At 41.5% G+C, this 26,549-nt stretch overlaps 1 protein-coding gene across 9 annotated transcripts in view; it reads right to left on the bottom strand.

The window, feature by feature from the left end:
* Positions 1-1,081: 1,081 nt before the first annotated feature.
* Positions 1,082-26,549, bottom strand: part of SPATA13 (spermatogenesis associated 13) — a 169,481-nt gene continuing 144,013 nt past the window's right edge. For 8 of the 9 annotated variants that reach the window (XM_032099437.1, XM_032099442.1, XM_032099436.1 and 5 more), the window contains 10 exons: positions 25,534-25,678; positions 16,795-16,931; positions 16,039-16,218; positions 14,800-14,985; positions 12,600-12,779; positions 11,732-11,964; positions 9,194-9,323; positions 8,259-8,631; positions 4,472-4,546; positions 1,082-3,238 (listed from right to left, as the gene is read on the bottom strand). In XM_032099437.1, coding sequence (XP_031955328.1) covers positions 3,057-3,238; positions 4,472-4,546; positions 8,259-8,631; positions 9,194-9,323; positions 11,732-11,964; positions 12,600-12,779; positions 14,800-14,985; positions 16,039-16,218; positions 16,795-16,931; positions 25,534-25,678 — 1,821 coding nt within the window. In that variant the 3' untranslated portion in view covers positions 1,082-3,056. Of the gene's footprint in view, positions 3,239-4,471; positions 4,547-8,258; positions 8,632-9,193; positions 9,324-11,731; positions 11,965-12,599; positions 12,780-14,799; positions 14,986-16,038; positions 16,219-16,794; positions 16,932-19,289; positions 19,517-25,533; positions 25,679-26,549 lie in introns of those variants that run through there. The other variant, XM_032099444.1, reaches the window with a different exon arrangement.

The raw sequence follows: 26,549 nt of genomic DNA on the forward strand, positions 1-26,549 counted from the left end.
AGGAAGGCTCTGGCTGGGCTTTATCTAAATGAGGCACAAACGTTCTTAGTAGTTGCCCTAGAATTTTTTATAGTAACTTAAAGCATGCAAGTGGAAAAGAACAGATGTTGCCATCACAACTTTGTGATGATACATATATAAATTTTGTCACCAGAAGGAGAATCAGGGCAAGAGTTGCTAGAATTCAAACTTTTATATTTTAGTTGCAACTCCTTCCCACAGACTCTGAAGTGAGGCTGACTCCCAAGTAAATATTTGTCTTAATTGTTAAATAATATAACTGTGTGTTTTTATTTCACTATAATTTTTTTAAAAGACTATGGCATAGTATAAATTTGGCCTGTCTTACTATATTTGATCTTAAATCTGTTGCAAGGTCATATTGCAAAGAAAGACAGAGAGAACATTACAAAAAAAACATGTCTATATGAAGGGTACTATATGTAAAACTGTCCTGAGTAATCTGCACCATGAAATATTTTCTTTTTATCTGTCTGAAATTCACTTCTTGAGAAAAAACCTGCTGCATCCAAAACCATATGCAAACATTTCTGTTCATTTTTAGGGCTAAGGCACCAGCACTAATATATGGGAAGAGCCTTCATGGGCACTGACATGTCAGAAGAAAGATCCCCAAACCATTTTTTTTCCAGCACCCCACAGAACCAAGCACTGAAAGGAAGTAGATTTCAGCAAAGACACATATGTAAGTGTGGATCTCATAATGTCTTCAGGTCCAGCTGGCAAAGTTTCTGGGTGAGCACTGCAATCCAACTTCAGACTTTTTTTTTTGCACTTAGAACAAGTTTTTCAAAATGTGATTATGAAAAACATCATCTCCACTCGCACCATACATGCATCTCGTTGGTTTGCAGGCCTGAACGTGGCAAGTACCCACAAAAATGGGTATGTAAGAAACGCAAAAGGCTTACTCATTTGAGGGGAAGGGTGTGCATCCATGCCTGCATTTGGAAGTCTGCTCCTTGTGTTTAAATTGAGCATTTAGAATTATCTTTTCGAAAAAATCTGAACAGTGATGGCTGGCTTAAACATCTAGAGAAATATACAAGCAGCTTTTTTCACTGACTTCCCCATGCATTTTCTTTCAGCTGGATCATCACAAATGTCAGCGCGCATTTCCAGTTCTCAACTAGTTTAGGTCATCTCCCATTGCTATGGGAAAGCACAAGCAATGAAGTTCACTATGCAGAGCACAATTTGGCTGAGCATACCAGATTTTGCCTTATTGCCGAACTATATACACAAGGCATTTGAAATGTACAGTTGTCAAAAGATGTAATTTAAAATCAAAACCACAAACATGGGCTTTGCAGAAGTGGCCATAAAGTTAGGAAATCACAAAATCTAGTTACTAGTGGGCTTCACAACACTGATGATAAATAAAAATATGGAGGTAACAATAGTAGTAGGAACAAATACATCTTTAAAATAAGGCTTTTTTACATTGTTGTTATGATGCCTGGCCTCTAGCCCCTTGTTTGTTTTTCAGATATTACAGATCCATGACAAAGCTGATTGTGCCCATTGTCAAAGAATACCCTTGGATCTATCCTAATCATCAGGTAATGCCCCTAATCAGCAGCATAAGATAAAGTACTGTAAAGACATTCATAGCAAATCAGTTCTGAAACATATCGAGTCTTTATTTCCTTCCATATTCCCACCAGTCTTGTCACCCTTGATGAGAGCAAGCAAGCAGAAATCATCAGTGCTACAAATATCAGGATCCTCTTTCTTCCTGGTGGCTTTTTAAAAGTTATTCTCCCAGATCAACTTCATGCCACACACAAATTGAAGCAATGCAAATCACAGATTGCATATGCTGGCCAGAGCTGACCTTAATCAAGTCAAGTTCTTCCCCTTCCAATGAGGACTGATGACACCGAGACAAAAATCCATCTCTGACCCACACAATTTCTTTGTCCCTTCCAGTAAGGATTTCTCTTTCTTTTTGATGAAGTTATTGGTCAAAACCCATTGTCAACTGACTGTGTACAAGAAGCATGGATCCAGACCGCTTCAATATATTTACATTACTATTTATTCATTTTCTAAGTCCAACTATATGAATAAAAAGCATGAGACCTACGCAACATAGCCAGCAGTCACCATGTTCTGTCTCAACTCTGACTTTGTACATTCACATTATCTCCGTGAGAAAATAAAAAAGTATTTTTTACACAGAGAAATAAGCATATTGGAAATACAAAGAAGAGTCTCCCAGGTGAAGAAGTGCGTGAAAAGTAATATAAAAGCTCTACATTTAAGAGCATACATGCATGCAGTATCTTGCTCTGACTGAAATTAATCAATCCGAGATGCCCTGGGCTCCTTTCGTTTCCACTTTTGTGCAATAAATGCACGTATCTTTACAGTCCATTTCACACTCTGTTCATGTTTCTATAGGACAGAATAATATTTCCCTGTTCCAATCTGGAATATGGTAAGGCCTTGCGGGACGTTCTCCTGCCACTTGGCAATGTAATAGAAAAAAGACAGGAAGGATTAGGGTCCACTAAATTCTGCAATAGCTGGTTAATCACATGGGATATCTCCATCTGATTTAAATGGGTGATCTGTGCTCAGCACTGCAGAATGAAGAAGAAAACTCTCCTAAGACTCCTTCCTGATATATCCCTAAGGAAAAATTCCTCCCTATCTAAAATTTGGCCATGAATATAAGGTTAAGAAAAATGAAATGTTACAATGACCTGCATGATTCCATCACTAGTTCAACATAACTAAGAAACAGAGATCAAATACTGCTGTTTCTGAGTAAGAGCAAATTGTCTTTGTCAGAAGAGAGACTGCTCTTCATCAGCAATGCTGACACTTGGCAACACGGACTTCAGAGCAGCCTTGACAAACTTCATTCTTATCCAAGACAAAGGCTGCATTCCTGGTGCAAGGGAACACAAGGTTCTGCCTCTGAAACAGGAGATTCGCTGAGCTCAAGTAAGCTTGACTGTGTCTCCAAGGTCCTTCTCCAGAGTAAGTCTCCCTCTCTGCAGATGTCCTTCCAGGTCCTTGGCCCCTCACTTTTTAAAGGGAGTGAGTTTGTTGAAGGTATGCCAGAAGAGGGATGGCTTCCGCTTGGGTTCTGCCAGGGCAAAGACCTGCTGCTGCGGGACGCTGGTAGGCACAGTGATGTGTCGCTGGTGAAGGGGATGTAGGGTTTGGTGTGGAGGAGGCACAGGACACCCATTATAGCTCACACCTGCAGAAGGAACAGTTGGAGAAAGCACCTGAGTCAGCCAGGGAAATTTAAGCACAGAGCCAGGAGACATGATGAATTTTGCCGTGATCTTGAATGGCAGAACTATTAAAGGTCACCTTTTCTGATGTTTGATTTTTTAATTGCTGCATTGAGTTGGCTTAAGAAGACAACAGCACCAGTAAAAATAACATTACAGAATTACCAAAAACAAGCGGCAGTTTCACACAGCTGGACTATATTGTTTGCACAAGTAAATTCTGGTATTTCTAACGAATGACTTCAAACAGCAGATACTAATACTTCAGTCCACTCTCAGAGTAAGGTTGGGTAAAATACTGCTACCAATAAAAATGTTGTTTCTTTCATTTGGAATATATTTTTATGGGTTAATGTTCTTAAGACTTTGAGTTTTGTGCATTCTGAACAAAATCACCTAATCACAAACTTTAGCCACTTCCCTGAACATCCAGACAGGTTCTATGGGTTATCTAGTGATTGATAAAGAGAAGATGCTTTAAGAATATTAATCCCAGGGAACAGAAGACAACCAAACATCAACTCCTTCGCTCCTAAACTCAGACTTAAATCTTGTTCCACTTCTCTCTCAGCACACTAAAGATTTGCCCGAGTTTGACTTTAAGATGGAAAAGGACAAAATCTGTTGTGATTTGTTTCTGTTGTGATTATTTTCTGAGAGAGGAAATGAATAAAAAAGCCACTTCCTGATAAACAAGCTTCTAGTCCATCCTTCCTTCTACAGGGATGCCAGAAGAAGCCATTATGACTGTTATTGGAAAAAATGTAACAATGTGGCTTGCAAAAAGAACTTTAGGACATGGTAAAGAAGGCACAGAACTGGTAAAGAAGAACAAGCTCTTTCCGTAAAAGCAAAGGAAGGAATCAGTAACACTCATTTCTAATTTAACCTCTGCATGCAGTTCCTCACAACCCTAAAATGAACAGCTCGCCTTACCTCTTGAGCATCTTCTCTAATATAAAGAATACTGACTCGTCTGTTTGGAAGAAGCTCAGGGAGCTGATTTAGTAGACAGTTTATAGAGACATTGGAATTTAATATTAAAATACAGGTTAATGGCAATAATTTGGCTCCATGTAAACCACAAAAAATGTTTTTAGAAGACTGAAGAACTCAGTCACAGCCAGACTGTGCTATCTCCTGACAAAAAGATCACTGGAACACAGTAAGAAGGTAATGCAATTCTGAACACCCACCTTTCATTTTTCCTTGCCTTGACTTACGGGCATTCTGCATGGCTTGTTTCTTCTGGTTTTCTGAGATTTCCATACCTACATCAAAGTGTAAATTAGGGCACTAGTACAAAATTACTGTATCTAATACTTGGTTACATTAAATTAAAACAAATAAGTAAACTATATTTTAAACAATTTTTAGTAAATCTTAGTAGTAATACACCTGAAGTTTTTAGAAGTATATTTTATGTTGTCATATGAACTTCAAGGGAGTTTTACACTGGGATAATGATAGGTAAGTCCAGATAAGAAAAGATTTTTTTTTTAAAAAAAGTGTACAATAACATTTCTGAAATCTACAAGTCACTAAGTAATGGATCACAAATGCAAAATCCTTTTGTTTTTCACTCACTCTGAGCTAACCTGGGTAACAAATTGGAGTCACTGCTATTGCAGTAGTACAAATCTGGGTATCTTTCCCTCCACTCAGAGGAGAGTATCACAAAATCTGCCAGACACTGAAGCAGGCTGTGATGTGGTTTTGGCTGCATCATTCTGGGGCTGGATCCCTCACTTGGGTTTCTCATGCACCTGTTCACATATTTGTGTAACTTACATGAAGCACGTGGGCAACCCTATGCTATTTACTACCATGTGGTAGGCGTATAACTGAGCTGTGGTGAGGGCAGAGATGACAGACATCTACTAGAAGGTGGCACCAGAGACCGGTGTTTTCTGGAGCCCAGGTACAGGCACTCCAGTGTCCTCTCCCAGAACACAATACAGTTGAGATATATGGAAATGTCACATTAGCACAAGGTGACAGCAGGGTGCACATGCTGTTTCATTTCATGCTGCGCATGCGGCTGCATTCATTTCACTCATAAGCACAGAAGGAGCACAGAAGTTGTGGTTCGAAGCCAGAATGAAGTGTCTGCTTTGGTTCCATTTTGCATCTTCCCTCACTTCTCTATACTTTTAAAAATCCCTTTACTTTTTCATCCTGAACTTATGAAGAAGTTATTACAAATCAGTGTATTAACTTAAAACATCCATAATTTTGGGGTAGCAGAAGTTTTTTATTCTGCAGGATTTTTTTTTTCCTTTATAGAAACAAGGAAACAGATTTTTAAAAATGAAAGCAATTTCATCAAGAGAGATCAGACCACTTTCTTAGGGTTACTCTTAGTGGTTTGGAGAAGGATTTTCTGGCTGTGGCCTTTTCTCTCTTATATTCATAAAAGCTAAAAAAAGCTAGATACGGTTTGGGAGACAATGACTCACACCAAAGTGTCTTTGAAAATAGAAGTAAAATGCCATTTGAAGTTCTGAATTGAAAGAGTATTATTTGTTCTCTGAGTGGTCAGATTACAGGCTTTATGTATAGTCCAGCAAGATAGCTTACAAAATCAACAAGATAAATTTAACATGAGGTTGAGAATACTGGCACTTTTCCATTGGTTTTGGCTAAAGAAAATGTTCAATTATGCCAAAAAAAGAAGAAATTTTAGAAAAGAAACAGTCTTCTGGTTAATGGAGAAGCATCCAAGCCACTGTGACTCACAAGACCAGATGGACATTAGCTACTACAACTCAATCTTTCTTCTGGTTCATCATACCTGTCCCAAAACAGGTACATCAGAATAGTGAGTTGCAACATTTGAAAAGCAAGTTTACAGAAGGTTGGATGTTACATGGGCAGAAAATACTGCATGTGCCTATGTGCCATTATCAAACACACAGTTTCTCTTTTTACTGGGGTTTTTTTTTTTGCACTATATTGCACTGTGCCTGCACCAAGCACAACGGAGCCTCCTGTGCAATCCTTGCACTCAGCACCATGAGACTTCATGACCCTAAATAAGGGTTACTGCTGTTATGACAAACCTCACTGCCAGTGCCACCACTGTTGAATGGTTACTCTCTGGACTATCATATGATTTTCATGAGGTCCCAGCAGAATAGTTTAGGGCTGTAGCTGCTAGACCTTTGCAATTTCCTTATGCTTTGGGATTTCTGTTAGCAGTGTCACTTAGGAGGAATGGTAACACCAAGAGAGACCTATTGCTGCCCAGGGCAGAGCCTCAGGAGCTTCCTGACAGACAGCATTTAACTTGCTTGACATACTCTCCCAGTGCTCCATAAAGTAACCACCCAGGAGGAGGTGCAGAGCTCAAGAATGCTTCTCCTTAGAAAGGATGGAAAGAGAAGTGTTCACTTGTTCCCTTTTTATTTTCTTTAGCTCAGTCCTGCTCACGAAAGTGCAGGAGCTGTGTTTTACTCAGTAACTTCCTTCCATGTCACTGTATTATGGTTCTCATTGTATACTGGAGCAGAGTCGTTTGGTAACTTTGTTGTAAGGGGCATTGTGTGGACAATTACAATCAGATCCTCAGCACTGCTCTATTACCCTCTGATCACCTTCCCCCTTTTGCAATATCCACTATTTCAGAGCTCTGTTTAGGTGAATTAGGGAAGGCAGCTACCTCCCATGCCCATGAGCACAAGGTGACAGAGCAAGGTCCACACTGAGCAAGGCGTGAAAGCCATCAGCATTGTGCCCATCAACACCATCTGCAGTGTCACACTGCAATGTTCAGCACTGGAGAAGAGTCAGGTTTGGAAAGTCTGAGGGAAATTTAGCTGTGACTCCTTCATTGTCTACTCTAGACTCAAGATGACTGGGATTAATTGCAACACTTGGTGCAATGCAAACTGATTTTATACCGAGAATGAATTGGCAAACTATAAGTATTTTCTTCTGCATATGGACTATCTAAAATACATATGGAAGAAGCCTTATTTTTGTCATACTTACAACAGTATCAAATGAGAGAAAGCCACTAAGATCAGAAGGTTTACATTTGTAATGTAAGGGTTATTCCTGTCTTCCTATTATTCTGACCACGTGCTTTACATGAACATGGAATATAAGATTTGGCATCCTGTTTAAGTTTTAATAATTTCTGACTTGTACCATCCACTTCACTGCACTTCCAGTGTTAACCTGATGTCAATCCAAAGCCTTAGCCTCACGAGTGTTATTGATATTGTTATTATGACTTTTTAGAAATACTAGAAAGAGTTTTCCTTTTTAAAATTAGTGTTGCTGCTTTCTTTGCGTATGTTTTGCCAGTGAAATTTTGTTGGAGCTTTTGTCACTGATCTTAAAGGAAGCATGAAACGATGCAAAACCAAAATAGCAATCCTAGCTATACATTGACACAGAAGACATACTGTCCTTAGAGTGTCCCACAGGCTGCAGGTCTAAAACTATCTTTTTTCCTGCTCACTCAAGGCTTCATTTCTCTGTGCACTGCCCAGTGGTGCTATTGCTGGGTCTGTAATTAATGACAACATACAACTACTGCACAGGCCTCCTGACACAGGAGGTGCTACTGTACAACACAGACAGTATAAATCTACAATTACTGCTGCTTGGCTTTGTAAAAAAGTGTCCTTTACAAACAGATATTTTTGACCAACTGTTCACACAGAAGTGCTAGGAGTTTAGATGGATTTTTATTATTGATTGGTCTTTGTGAATTGCCTCTTGTCATATCTCATCTCTCATTCTGCTTCATAATGCACCAGAATCATATAGGTGATGCTACCTGCCCTGGACCTTTGGCCCACAGTGAAAGGGCAAACACACCTGAATAGGCTTCACTCACACAGCTAAACATGATGTCAAGTAAGAAAGGGACACCAGCTCAACAAGACAGAGTGCACATCTGTACAAAACTTAAAGAGCTGCACAAGTAAGTTTGTTTTAACCACTATTTGGAGAGCAAATTGTCCCACTCACCCATTTCCTTGTCTTCTCGAACTCTTCTCCTTTCACTTTCACACGCCTCCATCCATCTCTTTTTATCCTCCTGTTTTTTTGCACAGAACAAATGAATCTCTTCTGTTGTTCTGTTTATTATCTTAAAAGCATTCTTGACATTAATGTTGAAGTCTTTATCCCTGCCATCTTCAGTGTCCACAATTTCCATCTCATCCATGTCAATACGATCCTTGTAATACAAGATGTCCCTTCTCAGCAAGTCCTTCTTACAGAAGACAAGCTGATGGTCAAAAAGGAAGAAAGTCCTCTGCTGGCTTTTGCCTTGTTTTGATATTTTGGTCAGTTCTCCTGAGTGGATCAGTTCTGAGCTTCTGGCTAACACGTCTGGTCCCTAGGAAGAAAGATACAGAGATATAGAGATATGTAGTAAGTAAATAACATTTTAAGATCTTACTGTGTGTCTAACCAGCCTCACTATATAATCAAGTCTTAGGTTTACTCACTTTTCTTGTATTTTTATTACTAGATTTGAAAATGTCACACAATGTAAATAATGTCATAGAGGTAAATTCCATCAATGTGGTTCTGCTCTACTTTATTTCTGGATAAACAGAGGGAAACATTTAAGTCAGTGAAACAGGTTCCTGTTCTGACACAACTACCAAAATTCCAAATGAGATTCAAGAGGTCTAGCATTTTTAAAAGATCCATTTTTTCATCTCATCTCAAAGGCAAGCATCCATGTTAATACATGCTTCTCTTCCTGAACTATAAACAAGGTTAATCAGTAACAGAAACATTGCAAATGAAGCAACTGGACTTTTAACTGAGCAATGACCACTTGAAAAGCAGACACCATAAACAACCACCTACGCAGAAAGACATATCCTGCAGGGGACATGAAGTATTGTACACAGTACCTTTGCCCAGGAAAGGCACAGGCTGACACTCACCTCCCAGTCTACGATAGAGACTTGCCAACGTGCAATCTTGTCTATGCTTTCTAATCTCCGTTTTCGCTCGTTGATCAGGCATGCCACGTTCTTCATGGCCTCATATGCAGCTTTTATGTTGCTATAATCACTGTGAAATGTAAGCACGTTTCAAAGACCACTTATACAATGGACATGATGCAATCACAAACCATGGACATGATGTAACCACAGTGCTTGCAGTACTAGCCCATATTATCCACTTATCCTTCTACTCAGGTACTTAAAAAAAAAAAACCTGATTCCCGCTATCCCAAACCCCACACAGGAGCCTGTACAATTCAGTGCTGCTGTACTGCCGGGCTTGTCCAGGAGCAAATTATTAGACTGGTGGAAGGAGGCAGAAGAGATAGATTAGTGAATTGCAACACTGTCTCTACTGAAAACAATGGTAGAACTCCCACTGACCTCAGTGATAGCTGTATTTCACCAAAGGACTGTGTTTTTAAGCAAGATTTTAGTGGGATTTTTTTGGGAAGGGCATTTATTTAATCATGTTTAACAACTGTATTTTCTCCTTCTTGTTTCCAATGCCTGGGTCAATGAACACAAATGGGGCATGCTAGGTGGACAGGAAAAAAAACCGAAAGCAGCCCCCAACAGGGTGAGAGAGGAACACAAGAACAGGGGCACCAGAGAGAGGAATTAAAGGAGACAATATGAAGAAGCATCATGTTTCCATGGGACAAATGTGTGAGAGGCATGATGGCCACCTTCCTCTTCCTGCTTTGGGACTAATGCAATCAACTCAGGCCTATTACCCTGTCCTTCTTCCAAAACTCTGCTCCCCTCCTTCTTTCCTGAGCTCCCAACATGCCCATGAATCTCCCCAAGTTGCAGGCAGGCTTTTTTTTCTCCTCTGAATAGCATCCATCACTCCTTCACCTTCCTCAAATGGAGTCTCTCAGAAGAGAGAAGAGACATATTTCTTGCCCTAGTAGTCCCAGCAGAGCAACTGCTTTTCCTCTTTTATCAGAATGCCTCTCTCAGAAAAGGGAGCCAGAGGCAGAAAACAGCATGAACCAGAAATAAATCCTGCCAAGGAGTTGGCCTTGCTGTCCTTTTTATCTGCTTCTGTCTCAGTTCCAATTTTCATTGGCTGCTGCTGATGGATGCGCTTCCCTTCTGAATGTGTGCATTCTCTCCTCTCTTTATTTATATCTGTGGAAACTCTACTCTGCCACACTGAATACAAAAAGTGAGATTAACAGTAACAGGATCCTACTAACATCAGGGAGACGTCCCACAGGGTGACCACATGATATCCATACTGCTACACTTGCCCTTCCTTATCTCAGTTCCTTTTTTCTCTGTTGGTATTTATTCCACACTTGCTACATAACCTGTGGCCTTCACAGCAGGCTGTGTATATTGGATCTTCATTTTTTTCATTAAAACAAAATGCTACCAAAAACCCCCAGCTGGCTGGAGCTTTCCCAAGTCTCCGTGCGGGTGCAGGTCTGCTTGTTTGCGAGCATCTCTGCACAGTGGGCACCTCTCTGTGCTTGAAGGCATCTCTGGATGCTGTGCCACACAAGAGGAAAACAGGTACTACGAGTGGAAGGTGGCAAGACATCGCTGTCACTTTATCTGCAGGTTTAATAGCTCACAGAATAACCTTTCTAAAACTAGTAGCAGTGAAAAGAAACTCTTGTTAGCAATTGTTATTGCAGCACTTCGCAGGTAGTCACAGAACTCTATAGAGGCATTTCACATCTAAATGTCAGTACTTCGCACACCTTGTATTTTGCTCCTGGCAAAAATCCGGTGGTCTCCAAGGAGAGTTGTCTCATGGTTAAAGTACTGACTTTGGCCAAGGAAGCACTGCCTCAGGCTTCATTTGGACTTGGAGCACAGGGCTCACAACGGAATAGTTTTCTTGCAATTATACAAGGTAAAAAGAGAAACACTTACAGATAAAATCTTAATTTAGTCAAAGATTTAATCAGTGCAGGGGTATACCAGGAAGACTAATAATCTGCAACTTCGGTTTTTATTTATGCAAACGGAAAATCTAATATCTGGACTTTACTGCAAACTAAGGCAATGTTTACTACTACTAAGTTTCTAAAAAAAATTACCTCCGAACTTGCTCAGGTTGTGTTTCTTTCTAAGGCACTCTTTACTTTTTCTTACATCCACAACTTTTATGAGTCCTCCCCTCTTCTTTGGATTTCCTTCTCCTTGATTTCTTTGACACATCAGCCTTTTTTTCACTCTGAATTACACATACCTCCCTGCATCCTATTTCAGTACTGTCATATTTTCCTTCTCCCTCTTCGACTTATTCCTCACTGTGTCTGCATCCTCTCAGTCCCTCGTGCTGCATTTTCAGATACTGTTTTTGTTACTGTCTGTGATGGTTCCAAGATGCCCTTTCTATCGTGGCCCACGGCAGTTTTGCTCCTGATCTCAAAAACTTCAATGCTGTGTCACCCAGAAAACTTGAGTAATTGGGTGCTACTACTGTTACAGAATTTGTTATTTGAGGTCTCTTACCTGTGCTCCTGAGTGGTGTATTTGAGCAATTCTGCAAGCTGTAGAGGATATTTGCAGATTTTCTGAACAGGCGTGAGCAGAAAACCATCGATGGCAATGTCAATCATCTGCTGAAGCAAGCGACAGGCCTCAAAGAAGTGGCGGTATTTGCCCTGCTTCATTAGTTTGGAGAGTTCAATGCAGGCACTGGGATGATTGTTACAATACTCTGAATAAATAGCAAAGCCTTCTTGCTATAAAAAAAAGGAAGTTACAGCTTTACTACACTATTTGTCTATAAAGGAGAAAAGCTATTTTTGTAACATCTACGATATAGAATTAGATTAAGTAATCCCTTTTCTATATTGCTTCTAGGCTGATCAGCCTTGAAAGTATGCAGAGATCTACTCTGTAGCTGTCAAAACTATGTACTTTCTTTGTCAGAACACAGAAATAAAGGTCTCTGTTGAGTCAGGATAATCAAACCCACTTTAAGAAGTATTTTTCTTTGGGAAGACTGCTATAGGTTTAGCAAGTGTCTATCAAGAACTCACAGCCTATTTCCCCACTACCTAATCCTTTACATCTTTATGAAGTTTTTGCATGCTGAATATGAGATCACTGCAAATAATCCAGCTCATCTGTGATCATTACAGTTTTGACAAGGAAACTTAAAACTGTTCACAAAATTACATGATTGCTAAAGATGAGGGCAAATCTAAAACAAATATTTATTTATTTAATTGCAAGTTACTTCACATTCTAAAATGCTGCCAAGTTTAGTATTTAAGAAGCACTTGTTACTAAAATCCCCTCCTAATATGGTAACTTGGCTTTTTACTATGATATTTTGTTAATTTCATAAATAAAAGCAACTTTTTCAACCTACGTGTTGAAGAAAACATGACCCTATTTCACTTAGATGAGGCTCCTCTTTGTTGTACTGTTTCTCAAGATCCTTCAGAAACTTCCTTTGGAACTTGTAAATATCTTCAATATTTCCAAAAATGGTGCTTAACTGAGATGTAGTAAACATTCCTGTATGTTTGCGACACTGCCGAATGTAACCCTGAAATGAAATAAAAAACACTCCTTAGTCTGAGGATGTGAGACAGGTCCTACCCTGAACAAAATCATTTGAGCTGGCAGAACCCCTGTGCTCTACAGGCAGGGGAGTGGTTTCCCAGCCACACACCAAAGCACAAGTTCAGATTTGCATCTGAGATGTCCACACATGGATTCTTGGGGTCCAGCTCCTGTCTCCGGGTACCCCAAATGAACCAGGGAACCTCCCGAGTGTAAAGCCCACTCACATCTCCCTGTTACGAATACAATGCAGGGATTGAACCTCCAGGAATAGCTGCTGTGCTCACAGTCTCACAGCAGTTATGGCACCAGGGTTCAGGGAGTGCAAAGGTTAACTGATATGACAGGGGCTATCTGCCAGGCTCCTCGATTCGGCTGCTGTCAGGTAGGTCTCCCCTGAACAGCTCTTGGAGCAGACAGCTGAAATAGCCTTGCAGTTGCTCTGGTGAGGTTCACCAGGAAGCAACACTGACTATTGCTGGCCCTGTTATGAATATTCCTGTCTCCTCCACAGCCATCTGCTCTGAGAGCTGGGCAGTGGCTACACTGCAAGCCAGCTACCGCACTTCCTACTGTACCAACAAGGAAAGCTAATTCCTGTGTGGCTCCTGTAATGTGGACTGCAGACACTTCTTGAATGTAAAACATGTTTTATGGTTTATACTCCAGCTTCATGATCCTGGCTACAATCAGCCTTAGTGATTCATTCTAGGGCTGAGCTTGCAAATTTGGATTACTATCTGTGTAGCTTTTCTGGCTTAGTCTTGAGTGTATTTTCAGCCTTAAGTCCTACTTGGCACCACCCTACAGATTCACTCTGAGGACAGCAGACCATCTCTACCCTGTATGTTGCACATGGCACATTGCTTCTCTTCTTGGAAAATGTGTGCTTGCTCTCTTATACTAAACTCAGAGGCTTGCCAGATTTTAAAAAAGAGGTATAGAATATACGTATTAGAAAAAATTGATTAATTAATATCTGTCTAAGTCTTAACAGGTCAGTAAAACAGGAGAGTCATGTCCTAGAACTCAGCTAACCATGGGAGCAACATAGCTGAGTGTACAAATTCTTCCCTGACCTTTCATGCACACAATCTATCTTTCTAGCTTAAGTAAATAATGAATAGAAATGACAAAATTTACATTTAATGTTTTAAAATAAGCCAACTAGTAACCAATTTTTTGACCTAAAAATGAAAGGAAAAATAAAATTCAAAACCCACTGTTGCCTTGTCTACTTTGCTATGCATGAAATAATCTAATGGTAAGTGGTGGACAGAATGACAAATACAAGGACAGACTTAGCAAACCAAGGGTACAAAGAATATTTTTGTAGGTTGCTTAGCACCATTCCAGATGCAAACCACAAAGACAGATCAAATACAGGTCAAATGCATCACAACCTACGTCAAAAGAGGCAAACTTCAGTGAAAAGTATTAAGAAGCTTCCTGCCCAAGTGTGAGCCTCTAACAAATATTGAGAAAAATAGCAGAAAATCACCCCCATTTTATGGTTCAAACAAGCAAGGTAGATTTAAAACACCTTTAGATTTCTTCATAGCTTCTAAGCATCCAGTAAAAATCTCCTCACTCAAAAAAACAGGAAAAAAAACCACTCAGCAAATACTCTTTCCAAGTTACTTCCAAGAGGTTTTATCACTGAACTGTAAATTATTTTATTATAGTTACTCAGAGTTTTCTATATAAAGTGGTAAAAAGCTCTAAATAAACTGGACTTCCTTCTCTCATTTATAATGGAAATAGCAGTCAGAGAGGCACTTCTTCGCTGTCAAAAATGGAAGTTTTTTTAAAAGAAAGGAAGCAATGGCTCATGGCAGTCATCAGAGAGGAAAGCCGTAAGAGGAAACAAGAAGGATTTGACTGACAGCCTCAGAAGTGCAATTGGGAGTATTTTGATGTGAGAAACCACTGTGGGTCTCAAGTTATATGGAATGATTTGTTCCCGTTAGGTCAGCAGAACGTCCTCAGGTTAAAGCATGTACCTCACAGATGTCCTTGAGATGCTTGATATAGACTCGTTCTGTTTTCATAATTTCCTGTATAACGTTGGTTCTCATCTGATCCCTGTTTTCAGCTATTTTCTGGCGATGCTTGCTAATATCTGAATCTTGTTCTTCGTCCTGGATATTACTACAATTTTCTGGCACTTCTTCCTGATTAACTCGCAGCTGCAGCCAGAACAAACAAAGCAATTAGAGTGAAGCAGAAAGTTTTACAATATGTGGTAAAACTCTTACAAACTTCTTATACTTAAGAGAAGAGTGCATACAGAAATGTTCCCATTTTCACCTTATAGAGGGGGTTTCACAACAGGATTTATCTCACTGTACTCACTGCACATTCAAATAAAGTTGAGATTTCTGTCTGGTTAAATACATGGCTTTCTACTCACAGTATTTGAGAGAGACCATGTTGTGCGGTCCACATGCTTTTCAGAGTTAAGCTTATTTCTGACCCTTACTAATAGTTGATGTGTTTGGCCAAGTTAGCATAGGGGTAAAACTTACAAAAGTAGACACTCAACCACTTTTAAACAGTTTCCCTCTACCTCATCTGTATGATGTGGATAGCAGCACCTCATTTTTTAACTTCTGATCGCCCATGTTGTCTAGAGATCTAGGAAAGGGAAAGAGAGGAACCACTGCTGCACTTTGTGTACACAGTACTTCATGCAGTGTGGCCCAAGCTTCACTACAGGTTCTCAAAAGATAGTTCAAATTACTTTCTAAAACATACTTCAATTTTATACGATCTGAGAGTTATACTGTCATTAATCTGGGTGAGCTCTGATTGCGGAGTTCAGACTGTGAACCAGATTTCTACACTATGTCATTGATAATAAATTAAACCCTATTTTACCAAGAAATCCCTGCAGCATAGCTCTCCCCAACCCCTTAGGAGAACTGTTGTGTCCTCTCTGTATACACTCATGACTTCTGGTTGAGCTTGCTGCTCTTGTAATCTCTGCTTGAGAAATTCCTTCGGTTACGAAGGGACCAAACAAAGGAAGAAGACAGAGTAGAAGTTGTCAGAGGAGCTAAGGGATCTTAGGGTGTGATTCCCTGCTGCTTTTTCCTTGTAAACTCATTAGGGGTTACATGGCTGATGTTCAGCTATAAACATGCTGAGGATCAGGTATGAAATGTAATGCCATGACAACTGTTGCACTCTGCTAGGAATCTTGCAATGGTGCAAAAGCAGGAAGCAGAAGAGTTACTCACCCTGACAAAGCTAGCTGGAAACCAGGCTTCCTTGTCCTCATTTCTTCCCCACCACCAGTCTTTGTTGGAAGCTTCTAGAACTCTAATGACATCTCCAGCTTTGAAGCCCAGCTCTTGATCATCCATAGTGACATGGTCCCAGAGAGCCTCTGCATAGACGACGGTGCCGTCACTTATCAGCTAAGATAGGAAGAAAATGAGATTGTGAAGGACAGAAGATAAACCAGGAAGTGTTTATAAACAACAGAGATCAAAATAGCTCACTAGAGTGCCTACTACTCCTGCTGTTACAGGATAAAACTAAAATTTAAGATTTTCAGAAATGTATGCATATACTCATTAGTGAAAACAATTAGAATCCTGCTCCAGAGCAGTTACAGAGGGTAACAGTTACAGTCTGTGATGGTTTAAAACCCAGGGGGAAAATTAAATCCACTCAAGCAGTCCCCTTTCCCCCACTCCCTTCCTATACTGGAGGAAACACTAGGAGATGTTATAAGATGGAATCACAGTCTACTGAAAAACTGCAATAACTACGACAATGTTAATAAAAGAGCGTACAAAAGCAAGTTTACCCACAAGAAGGTATTTACCACTGAACAAACAAAACTGCTTCCCAAAGAAACTAGCTACTGCCATTGAATTTTTTATGACCATGAGATCTCAGACCTGTAGAAAACATCCCTCCACATCCCCCATCCCTGTCCCTGCCCTCCCTATCCCATCATTCCAGCAATGCAAAGCCCCGGACATTACCTCATTAATTGCTAGCTGTTCCCCTCCGGGCTGCAGGTACCTGGGAGCAGCTTGGCAGAGCTCCTCGTAGCTGTAATCTTCCTCACTGCCATTGTCATCCACTAAGGCTGAAGATTCAGTCGCACCATCTGCAGCAACTAAAACAAAAGTGCAACAGCTGTTTGCTTCATCATTTTTATGATTCAAAGAAAAACAACAATGCAAGAGGAATTGCTGAGAAATTGCCTTTGTTGTCACGAATAAAACAATAGCAGCAGAAGAGGAGGGCAGCATAGCTCTCAGGAAAACCACCTTTGTGTCATTAAGTATGTTTTACTCTTCTTCAGAATTTTCTCATTTAGCACCTGATAAAACTGAGAAACTTTTGTATGCAAAAAACCAGAACTACAACAATGCCTTACTTATTTTTTACCAGAGGAAACCTCAAATGACCTGTATCAGAAGGGAGGGCCCTGAGGCCATTTCCCAGGTGGCAGATGAGAAAGCTTCAGCAGCCCCCAGCAGTCAGTGAGGACACTGCCACCCCCAGGCTGGGTGCCCCCACACGGTCACATCCCCTGCGGGAACATAAAGACCCAGTGGTTCCGTGCCCAACCACCCACAAGAGGGGTGGGCAGCCCGTGTGCAGCCCCAGCTCTGCGCCGGCTGCTGCCACCTCTCCCATGCACTGGAGAGGCTCTGGCAGCAGCAAGGCTCAAGGGGACAGGGAGTCCAGACTGGGCACGGTGGAATGGCCTTACAAAAAACCTGTTCTAATTGTCCCAAATGACAAAAATGTCTTGGTTTAACAACTGTACATTTTCTGGCCAAAGAGGCAGCTTTGTATAGAAAGAGAGGCCAGGACTAAAATGGGCTTCATCTTGCTACACAGCCACATAAGCCAGGAGAAACAGTTACTGTATAAAGCTGTAAAACCATTTGGGGTACAGCACTGGGTGACAGATCCCTTCAGCGATCACCTCTGCACTAGCAGAGGAAGAGAACTGGGGCTGACCTCAGGAACAAGTCTGACTGCCTGACTGACACCCACACTGCTCAGTGCTGGACCCTGTCCAAGTGGGTTTGCCTGTAATGTTCGAACCACCCGGGATCAAGAAGCATTCATGACCAGTCGCCCCGTGTCTGAGTGCACTCTCTGGTCCTTGTTAATTTATTCCTAAAGATTTATTCCTATGGCAAGCCCAAGCTGTAAACTAGAGAGTCTGAAGATCATACAATGCTCAAAAAGGCATTAAAAATAAAATTCAGAATAGGCTGCTAGCACTGAACTCTACTTAAGGTTAGTGTGATCCAGCTAAGCTGCCACATACTCAACAAAGCAGCTCTTATTCCTGAGTGCCTGGGAAGGGACCTTTAAACAGAATTATTGAACCTGCCAACTCCAACAAGCAGCAAGGCTGAGCAGCAGGACCCTGATGCTGTCTCTTCTCTACTCTGCTTCAAACCTGGGTACTGCCTGTCTGCTGAGCTCTGGGCTCCGGATGGGTAAGAGTCACAAAGGGAGAACTCCTGGCTTTACTCCATGCACCCACTGCCACCAGGCACTCTGCTGCCATCTGCTATTTACCTTATAGGGAGAAATACTGCAATCTCCTCCTCAGGGCACGCATACCATCACTAGCATCTTCACTCATCTGAGCATTAATTTGCCAGTGAGATCAAAGCAGATCACCACGCAGACTCACTAAAAAACTTGCAAGATTTTTCTTTCCATCAAAAATGGAAAAGTATGGCATAATCTTGATACAACAGAACATGGCTATTTGACCATTCTGTTCTACTCCCTAGCATTTTAAATACACATTCACACTAATGGTATAATCTGCCTAAGAACGGAGGATGCAGAACCCCTATTTAAAAAATCAAGATTTTTTTCCCTACAAACTCATTAATCTGAGCACTGATAAACTTTTAAAATACATCTTGTGAAACTTACTGAAAATGCTTTATTAAAAAAAATCTGCAAATAAATATTTCATTAAATCAATTTTTATCTTATAAAGCAACATCCAAAAAATTAATCCCAGTGATCCTTTATACATTTCCACTGTACTATCTGGACTGCCTGTGGGGTTGTTCCAGTAATAATGGCACATCAAAATTACCTAATTCATATGGATCCAGGCAAAAAATAACTACCATTTTGGGACAGAAAGCTGTTTGTTACTCTGTACCAAATCAACAAGCTTACATTGACTTTGTAAGGTAGAATCAAGTGAAATCAGTCACTTGCATTCTGCATCTCTTCCTCTACTGTATACAGACAGAAATACCAGAGGGAGGGGTGTGCTTTCCCGGTTGCACCAACGGGATGCAAAAAACTTAAAAGACAGCCTGGGACTGATGCAAACCTCCCAGCAGCTTTTCACCAGTACTGCAAGTTCCCATGGATGACACAGAGTAAGTGTCATCAGAGTCAGGCTTCCACCATTTATCAGTTCAATCAGAAAACACCATGAAAAAAGCAAGAGCGAGCATGTTCTACTCACACGTACCCATCTGAAGGCTCTCCAGACTCCAAAAACGTGCCATTGCCCCCCTGGCTACCATGCTGCCGTCAGACCTCTAACAGGTGATGATGCTCAGTCCTACAGGGCTGGTGGAGGATCACAAAAGGCTCTGAGCTACCCACAGCTCGGAGGAACAGCCTGTTCACTGCCTTCAGCTCCCGGCGGTGCCTCCGAGGCCGAGCCCAGCTGGGAACTGCCAGCAGCACACTCAGCCGCTCAGCCTGGCTGCTGCGAGCTCCTGGCTCTCTGACATCATGGGGTGCCCTTAGGGAGGAAGTTCCAGAAAAGAAACAAAAACCTAGCTGCCTGGCCCTGGCCGTGCTGAGCCTGTAGCCGCCCAGACCGTTCCCACAGAGCCTGAACATCATGAACAGAGCAAGCCAGGGAGTGCACTTGTTTTTCATTAAAGCAGCTAAATGCGATTTCAATCTATATTCAAATGACTGCAATCCAGAGGGAGAGACTATTCGGATGGGAGCTGGGAGTTCCTTTTATTACAACACTGTTCAGAGTATCGGTCCATCTTTGTCATACTCTACCAGCTAAAATTCCAGTAGAATTAAACAACTAAGGTATTTTTTGCACAATTTCTCTTGCTTCACAGGCAAATGCTGTATCATTATTTAGGGCACAAGCAGCACAAGTGTTAAGGCTGCAGCAGACTGCTCCCAGGAAAAGAGGGGAGGAGGGAGATATTTTCTCACTGAAACTACAAACTTAATCCAGCTGCTCCATGAAATAGAGAATGAAGCAGCAAAGCACTCAAACCACCCATCTTTCTCCGGGTCCGACCCAACCAGAGCACAACCTCATTCATGGCCCAGCATTCACCACCCCTGCATCTGTCCTCCCACAGTGAAGCTGGATCAGTCCATGCACTGGAAGCAAAGGCAGGAGCTGCTCCCATCAGGAGAGTGCACAGCCTTCTGCAACCTATGTCTGCACACAGCACTATGCTAACTGTTTGGAAAGCCCCATAAACTTTATGGCTTCTTCTTTACCTGCAAACTGTTGCTCATCTGAGCCTGTCCTGTGACTGGGGACTGCCTTCTCCAGGGATGTGTTCAGAAAACCCTGGAGGCATTTCTGCACACAGCAACTTCTCAACACCCACTGAAATCACATGGTTTTCTCCAGCGCTGCCTCAGACAGAGAAGGAAAGGCCAAACATCGCCCTGCAATATTAATGCCACCTTCCTGCAAAAATCCTGTTTGTGCTGCACTGCATGGGAGACTGACAGAAATTAGCTTCTGAATCTCTTAAACTTCCCTATTATTTCTTGCTGCAAGGGCTCTAGTTGGATAGCAGAATAAAAACAAGCTACTACAAAAGATCTTCACAGACAGCATTTTTGTTGGCATAAGCCATTAAAAAAAAACAAGCCGGCAAACAGAAGTGACACTGATGACGCTGAAGTGCTGATGATCCTGGCACCTGCAAGTGAAAACTTCACACTTTTGATCAGCCAGAGCACAAGCTCTTTGCCATGTTAAAACCCTGCCCACCAGGGAAAAACAGTTCAACTGCCAAAGGAAAACCAGATCAAACCCCATACAGCTCTTTCACAAGACACTTTAAAAACAACCTCTGAAAAACAACCCAAAAATCTTTTGGTCTGATTTTTGCAGAAAGGAACAGACTGTGTGCTTTTGCCCAATGACTAACCTAATGCCACTGTGGGATGCTGCTGGGATGGAGGGGGCTCTGCTGTCCCTCCTTTGCATGGGCACATGTGGCAACTGTGCAGCCACAAACTGAACCACCACAGAAGTACTCATTTGGGGTGAAGTGGTGGTGGGTTCATTGCCTTGTAGATCAGCTGGGGACAGGAGGAGGCGCAGGCTGCCCTTTGTAGTGGCAGTTCACTGTGACCTTGTCCAAATGCATGCTGAGCTGGCTTAGCCACTGCACAGGGCACTCTGAAAAGGCTGTGGGTAGCACTCACTAAAATACTAAAATCTACTTTATCTGCCTCAAGAAAATTTAGTTCTAGATACACTCCGGTGTCACAGAACCCTCCATCCTGGGGCAGACCACAGGTCACCGCCATCCACTTCTCTATCAGCAGCCAGTAGAGGATGCCCAGGGAGGAATACAAAAATAGATGAGGCATGTGATGACATTTTTCTGATGTACTTTTCTGAATTCCGGTTATCTGCAGATCAGTCAGATCCCTCCTGGGGCAGAAATTATATCTTTGTGTTTAATGAACTGGATTTTTCAAACCACTTTCGGAATTTTTTTAAACTGCTGGGATGTGAAATATAATGTGTAGCAATTAGTTTTATAGTTTAATTTTATAGAGTGTGAAAACTATCTTTTATTTTGAGCTTGCTCTCTGGTGATTTCATTTGGTGGCCTTTAGTTCTTAAATTATTGGAAACAATAACTATTATCTGTTCATTTTTCCTATGCCAAACAGATTTTTATTCTCCTATTGTCCTTTTTTCCATGTTGCAGAGCCCAAGCCACATTAATCACTCCTCCCAGAGACACATACTGACTCTATTTTCTTGTCCTTCTGCTTTTCTCTGTATCATTCCTTGTAAAAAATGCCTTTTGGGATGAAAGGAACAGGGAGATAGCCCCCACACACACCAGTGGCACAACTGGGCCCTCTGTTTTGTTCTCTATTCATTTCAACTCCTGCCCTTTTATTTACTGTTTTGACTGTTACTAAGTACTGCATTGACTCTTTAAATCTCTGTTAAGATTGCAAGATCTCTTCCTGAATGACAATATGCAGTTCAAAGTCCATTCTTCTGTAAGCACATTAGGCTCTTTTCCTCCTCCACATGCGTTACCTTGCCTTTACCAACGCCTGGTGCCAGTGCAGTGCCTCGTGCCTCACTTCTAGTACAGTGAATAATTAAGCACACCAGCAAGAATTACCATTTCATTTTATACCTCCCTTCCCACATCATTCATGCAGACACTGAACACTTGGTTCCACTCATGAGCTCTCTCCTTAAGAAAACCAACCACTTTCCTCAGTCATTCCTGAGCTGTGCTCCACACAGGACAACTTCCAGTCCCACACAAAAATATGCAAAAAAGATGGGTTAGTTTTTAAGAAAATTGCTCTGCAGTGACAAACTGGCAATCTGTTTAATATAATTTAAAACTTGTAACCCTTTAAGTGCAAGAGTAGCAATGTAAGTCTCAAGGGAATTTTCCCTTGTGTTGTCTGATTCTTACTGTTTCCTACAGATTCCCTGTCTTCTAACATATGTTTTTCTAAAAATTTACACCTCCACTTTTATCTGCCATTTCTATAAGAAGGCATGCAACATATTAGGCTTTAGCAAGTAACTAAGATAAGATACCACTGCTTTTCAGTGCTTGGGTTTAGAATTACTTTCTATAATAAAGGGCTTTTGTGCTATCAAATTTCACTGTGCATGAGCAAACAAAAAACTCTCACATGTTCAAAGACAAGGAAATTCCTTGTGATTTAAGAGAAAAAAGGAAAGAGATCAGAATGTGTGACACTAGTCACTTTAAAATTTCTTCTAGAGCTACTTAACAGATCTTTGCAACTGCGTTCAAGCTGTGAAGTCCATGATATTCCCCACTTGCCTTCACAGGTTTGATTTCAGAAGCTTTTCCTGCTCCACTTCTATGTCTATTGTAAGGTCTCATAAAAGTCACATCTAATACAATCAAGGTTGCTTTGGCTTCATTGTCCTGAAAAGTGGCAGAAATCTTGGTTTGTGTATTTGTCATCCTGATGTTTATGTTTATGAGACCAGTTATTCAAAAGCTAAATACCTGGAAAGATACTGCTCTCAGGCAGTTGTCCTGGTAACTAATACTATTTTGTGTGGTTTCCAAACATGAATTGGAAAGGATAACTAAAAATAGAAAAAGTAATTCCTACTCCGTGATAATAAAAGAGCCTCTTTTTTTCCCAAACTATGTTATGGCAGACCTGTTATTCTGTGAGTGATTCTTCTGGAAGCATGGACTGAGACACCACATAATCTCAGCCAGAGTCACAGCATTCAATGTCTAATTTATCTAATCTGGATCATTACGTGTACTAAGATGCATACAGCAGAACACACTCCAGACATGGGTTTTAAAGTAGATCCCAATACTTTACTACAATATAAATTAAAAGGAAAATACAAAGGGAGTGTATATAATTGCCCTGGTTAGGGAGAAGAGGGGGTGGAGCTTTTAGCGCTGTGTATTCCATACCACCCACATCACTGCTGGGGGCGTGGTTTTGGCAGGAAAAGCCGGGCACTGGAAACCAAAGTTTGCCATCTTGCTGGATCTCTCCAGGGAGAAGGTATTGGGATCAGCCAAGTGGAGCCAGCCCCTCTCCGCCACTATCGGTCCCTTTCCCCTTCCTTCAAGTTGCGGCTTTAAGACACAGTGCTGAAGGACAGCGACGAGTCTGAGACGCCGCTCCCAGGGAAGAAAAGGCAAGAGAAAGAGGCAGCAGCATGGAGCTGAGCCCAGCCCAGCCACCCAGAGCCCAAGCCCCAGAAGGGCCCAAGAGGAGCAGCACCAGTGCTGGAGGCAGCTGTGCGGAATCGAACCAGCAAAGCAGAGTGGTCTGAGGCGGCACTGTGGCACAACATAATGATCAAGCTTCCAAGGGGTTTGCTTGTCCTAGTCCTTCATTGTTTTCAGACTGGGGTGGCGGAGAACACTAAAGCAGGGGAAGCTCTCCTTGATGTATTGCCTTTGTGTCCCAAATACCTCGTGGCCCAGATGCAGGAACAGTGATGATATTGCCTTTGTCTGGAGACCACACCAGACAGTGTCTTCAGGAAGTGTTGGGGTTTTTTTCACAGTGATAAATGCCCTTTTTTGTGGGTAGGGCACCTTCTTTTTGCATACTTTTTGCTGTTAATACTGCTGTTGTCATTGTGATTTTAGTAAATTGTTATCTCGTAATTTCTCTTTATTGTCCCTCCATTACTGGAAGGGGCAGGCAGAAAGGGAGTGGCTTATTTGGAGTTTAGTTCCCTAAACCAGCAGTCTAAACCAGCACAATAATGTATCTCAGAATCACAGAATATTCTGGGTTGGAAGGGACCCACAAGGATCATCAAGTGCAACCCGTAAGTGAATGGCCCATATGGGGATCAAACCCACAGCCTTGGCATTATTAACACCATTATCCAACCAACTGAGCTCATCTCAGTGGATTAGTCCTTCTCATTGCCATGGTTAGAAATTCTCAAGTCTGCTTCTTGGAGAGCACCTCCTGAAAAAAACTGTCATGTTCTATTCAAGACAGCAGAATTCAGTTTTAACATGTTCTTACATAAATTAATTTGTAGTTAAAGCATTTTTGGCAGAATTTGGACAACACTGCAGATAAAACTTAGCTAAGAACCATAGAAGCCAAGTACTGATTTGTAAACATACATGTAATTTTAATAAACATTGAAAATGCTATTTGTTCAGTTTCCTACTTCAATCACGGGAAGCCTTGATCCAGAAGGTTCAGGGTGAAGGTTCCCAACAGTGCTTTGTTCACTCTTAACAGTGAAAGATACAAAGTGAAAATTTTGCTTTTATTTCCAACTCTTGCCAGTGTCTGAAGGAACAAAAAAGGTGTTAACCCAAGTTCTTCTGGTCCCACCTGTGAAGAAATGTTCTACTACTACTAGACCAGTTAATAGACTACTCCTATTAACTCCAGACAGCATTGCATGCTAAAGTAAACAATTACAGCAAAATTACACAGGACACATCAGCAAGCCTGTTAAAGGGCAATGCTTCCAAAAAGGCAATTTTTTCCAAGAACCTGTCCCTCATGTACTAGAGCCTTGCTTGGGCTACACTCACCAACAAGCTGCTTAATTATTTAAGGCTTGCCTATCTAAGTAAAGCCGAATGCGCAGCAAACAGAAAATTAAAAATACGTGTGTGGTGTGGCTAGGGTTCAGGTATGAACTCAAGCATATTTGAACTTACTTCCTTCATAATCTATTGTCTTCAGGCAAGTATGTGAATAGAGAGTGGAAGATACAGGACTGTAGGTGGTACAGAACAATAAGCCATAGCAATGTCAAACAGCAGACCTGAAAAAAGTTTTACATGAGGACAGCAGCTACTAATAAGAAACTCACAAAACAAAGCAACTTAGCTGGGTATTACATTGTCACTGAGTTGGTCTGCACCCTTTTGTGTTCCATACTATATTCTAATTCTTCCTCAGCCTGGGGTGTGACTTTCTGGTCTAAAAATACTTGCTCATCTTACCGTTAGATGTTCTCATCTGCCGCCTCCGTCCCACTCGGTCCAGGCCGATGGGGGTACTTTGTGAGAAGGTGAGTGGCCGGAACCTGGCTGAAACAGCCTTGTACGGGGGCACCTGGTGTACTGGAACGGGTGGCCGTGTCACAGGCTACCGAGAAAACAGGAAAATCCAGTATTAGTAAAGCTGTCAGCAAGTCCAACTGAGCAAAGCTCAGGTATGAAGTAAGGTTTCTCCAGATAGTCCAGGTAATTACAGGGGCAGTAAAATCCCCTATGTTGAAGTGACATTGCTTAAACACTGCATACCATGTCCACCAGCATCACAGAACAAGTTTTATTACATTACAGGTCTTTGTTACATTAAAAACTCCTTAGCCTTCTGTTGTGGTCAGACATGCTCTATAATTTTCATCTTGTGATACTCTTTTTTGAAGACAATCAGAAGGCGGGAGCACCTCTCCTATGAAGACTGGGCTGAGAGATCTGGGGTTGTTCAGCCTGGAGAAGAGAAGGCTCCAGGGAGACCTCACTGTGGCCTTTCAATACCCAAGGGGCCTACAAGAGAGCTGGAGAGGGACTTTTTACAATGGCATGTAGCGATAGGACAAGGGGAATAGCTTTGTCTGTAGGAGAGTCAATTTAGATTAATGAAAAGGCTTTCTAGGATGAGGATGGTAAAACACTGGAACAGGTTTCCAGCAGAGGTGGTGGATTTTTTCTATCAGTTAAATGTATTGCTTGTCAGTAAAATAAGCAAGACAGTATTAACTGTCTAAATGATGCTCTGTTTTGAGTTCCCAGGAGTCTCATAAAAAGGAGTAATACTAAGTTTACTGCAACTTTATCTCGAAGCCATATTCTCTGAATAAATCATTCATTTTTTAAATTATGACTGGAGAACCTACCCCGTTTTATTTGCAAATTGAGTCTGATTTTATGTTGTCCCTGAACAATTCCACATTAGCCAGGCTGAATGATCTTGCATAAGCATTCAATGTTAAACAGCCGGGCCTCAGCAC

This window comes from Corvus moneduloides, chromosome 2, assembly GCF_009650955.1.
Source record: "Corvus moneduloides isolate bCorMon1 chromosome 2, bCorMon1.pri, whole genome shotgun sequence".
In the NCBI taxonomy this organism is placed as follows: Eukaryota; Metazoa; Chordata; class Aves; order Passeriformes; family Corvidae; genus Corvus; species Corvus moneduloides.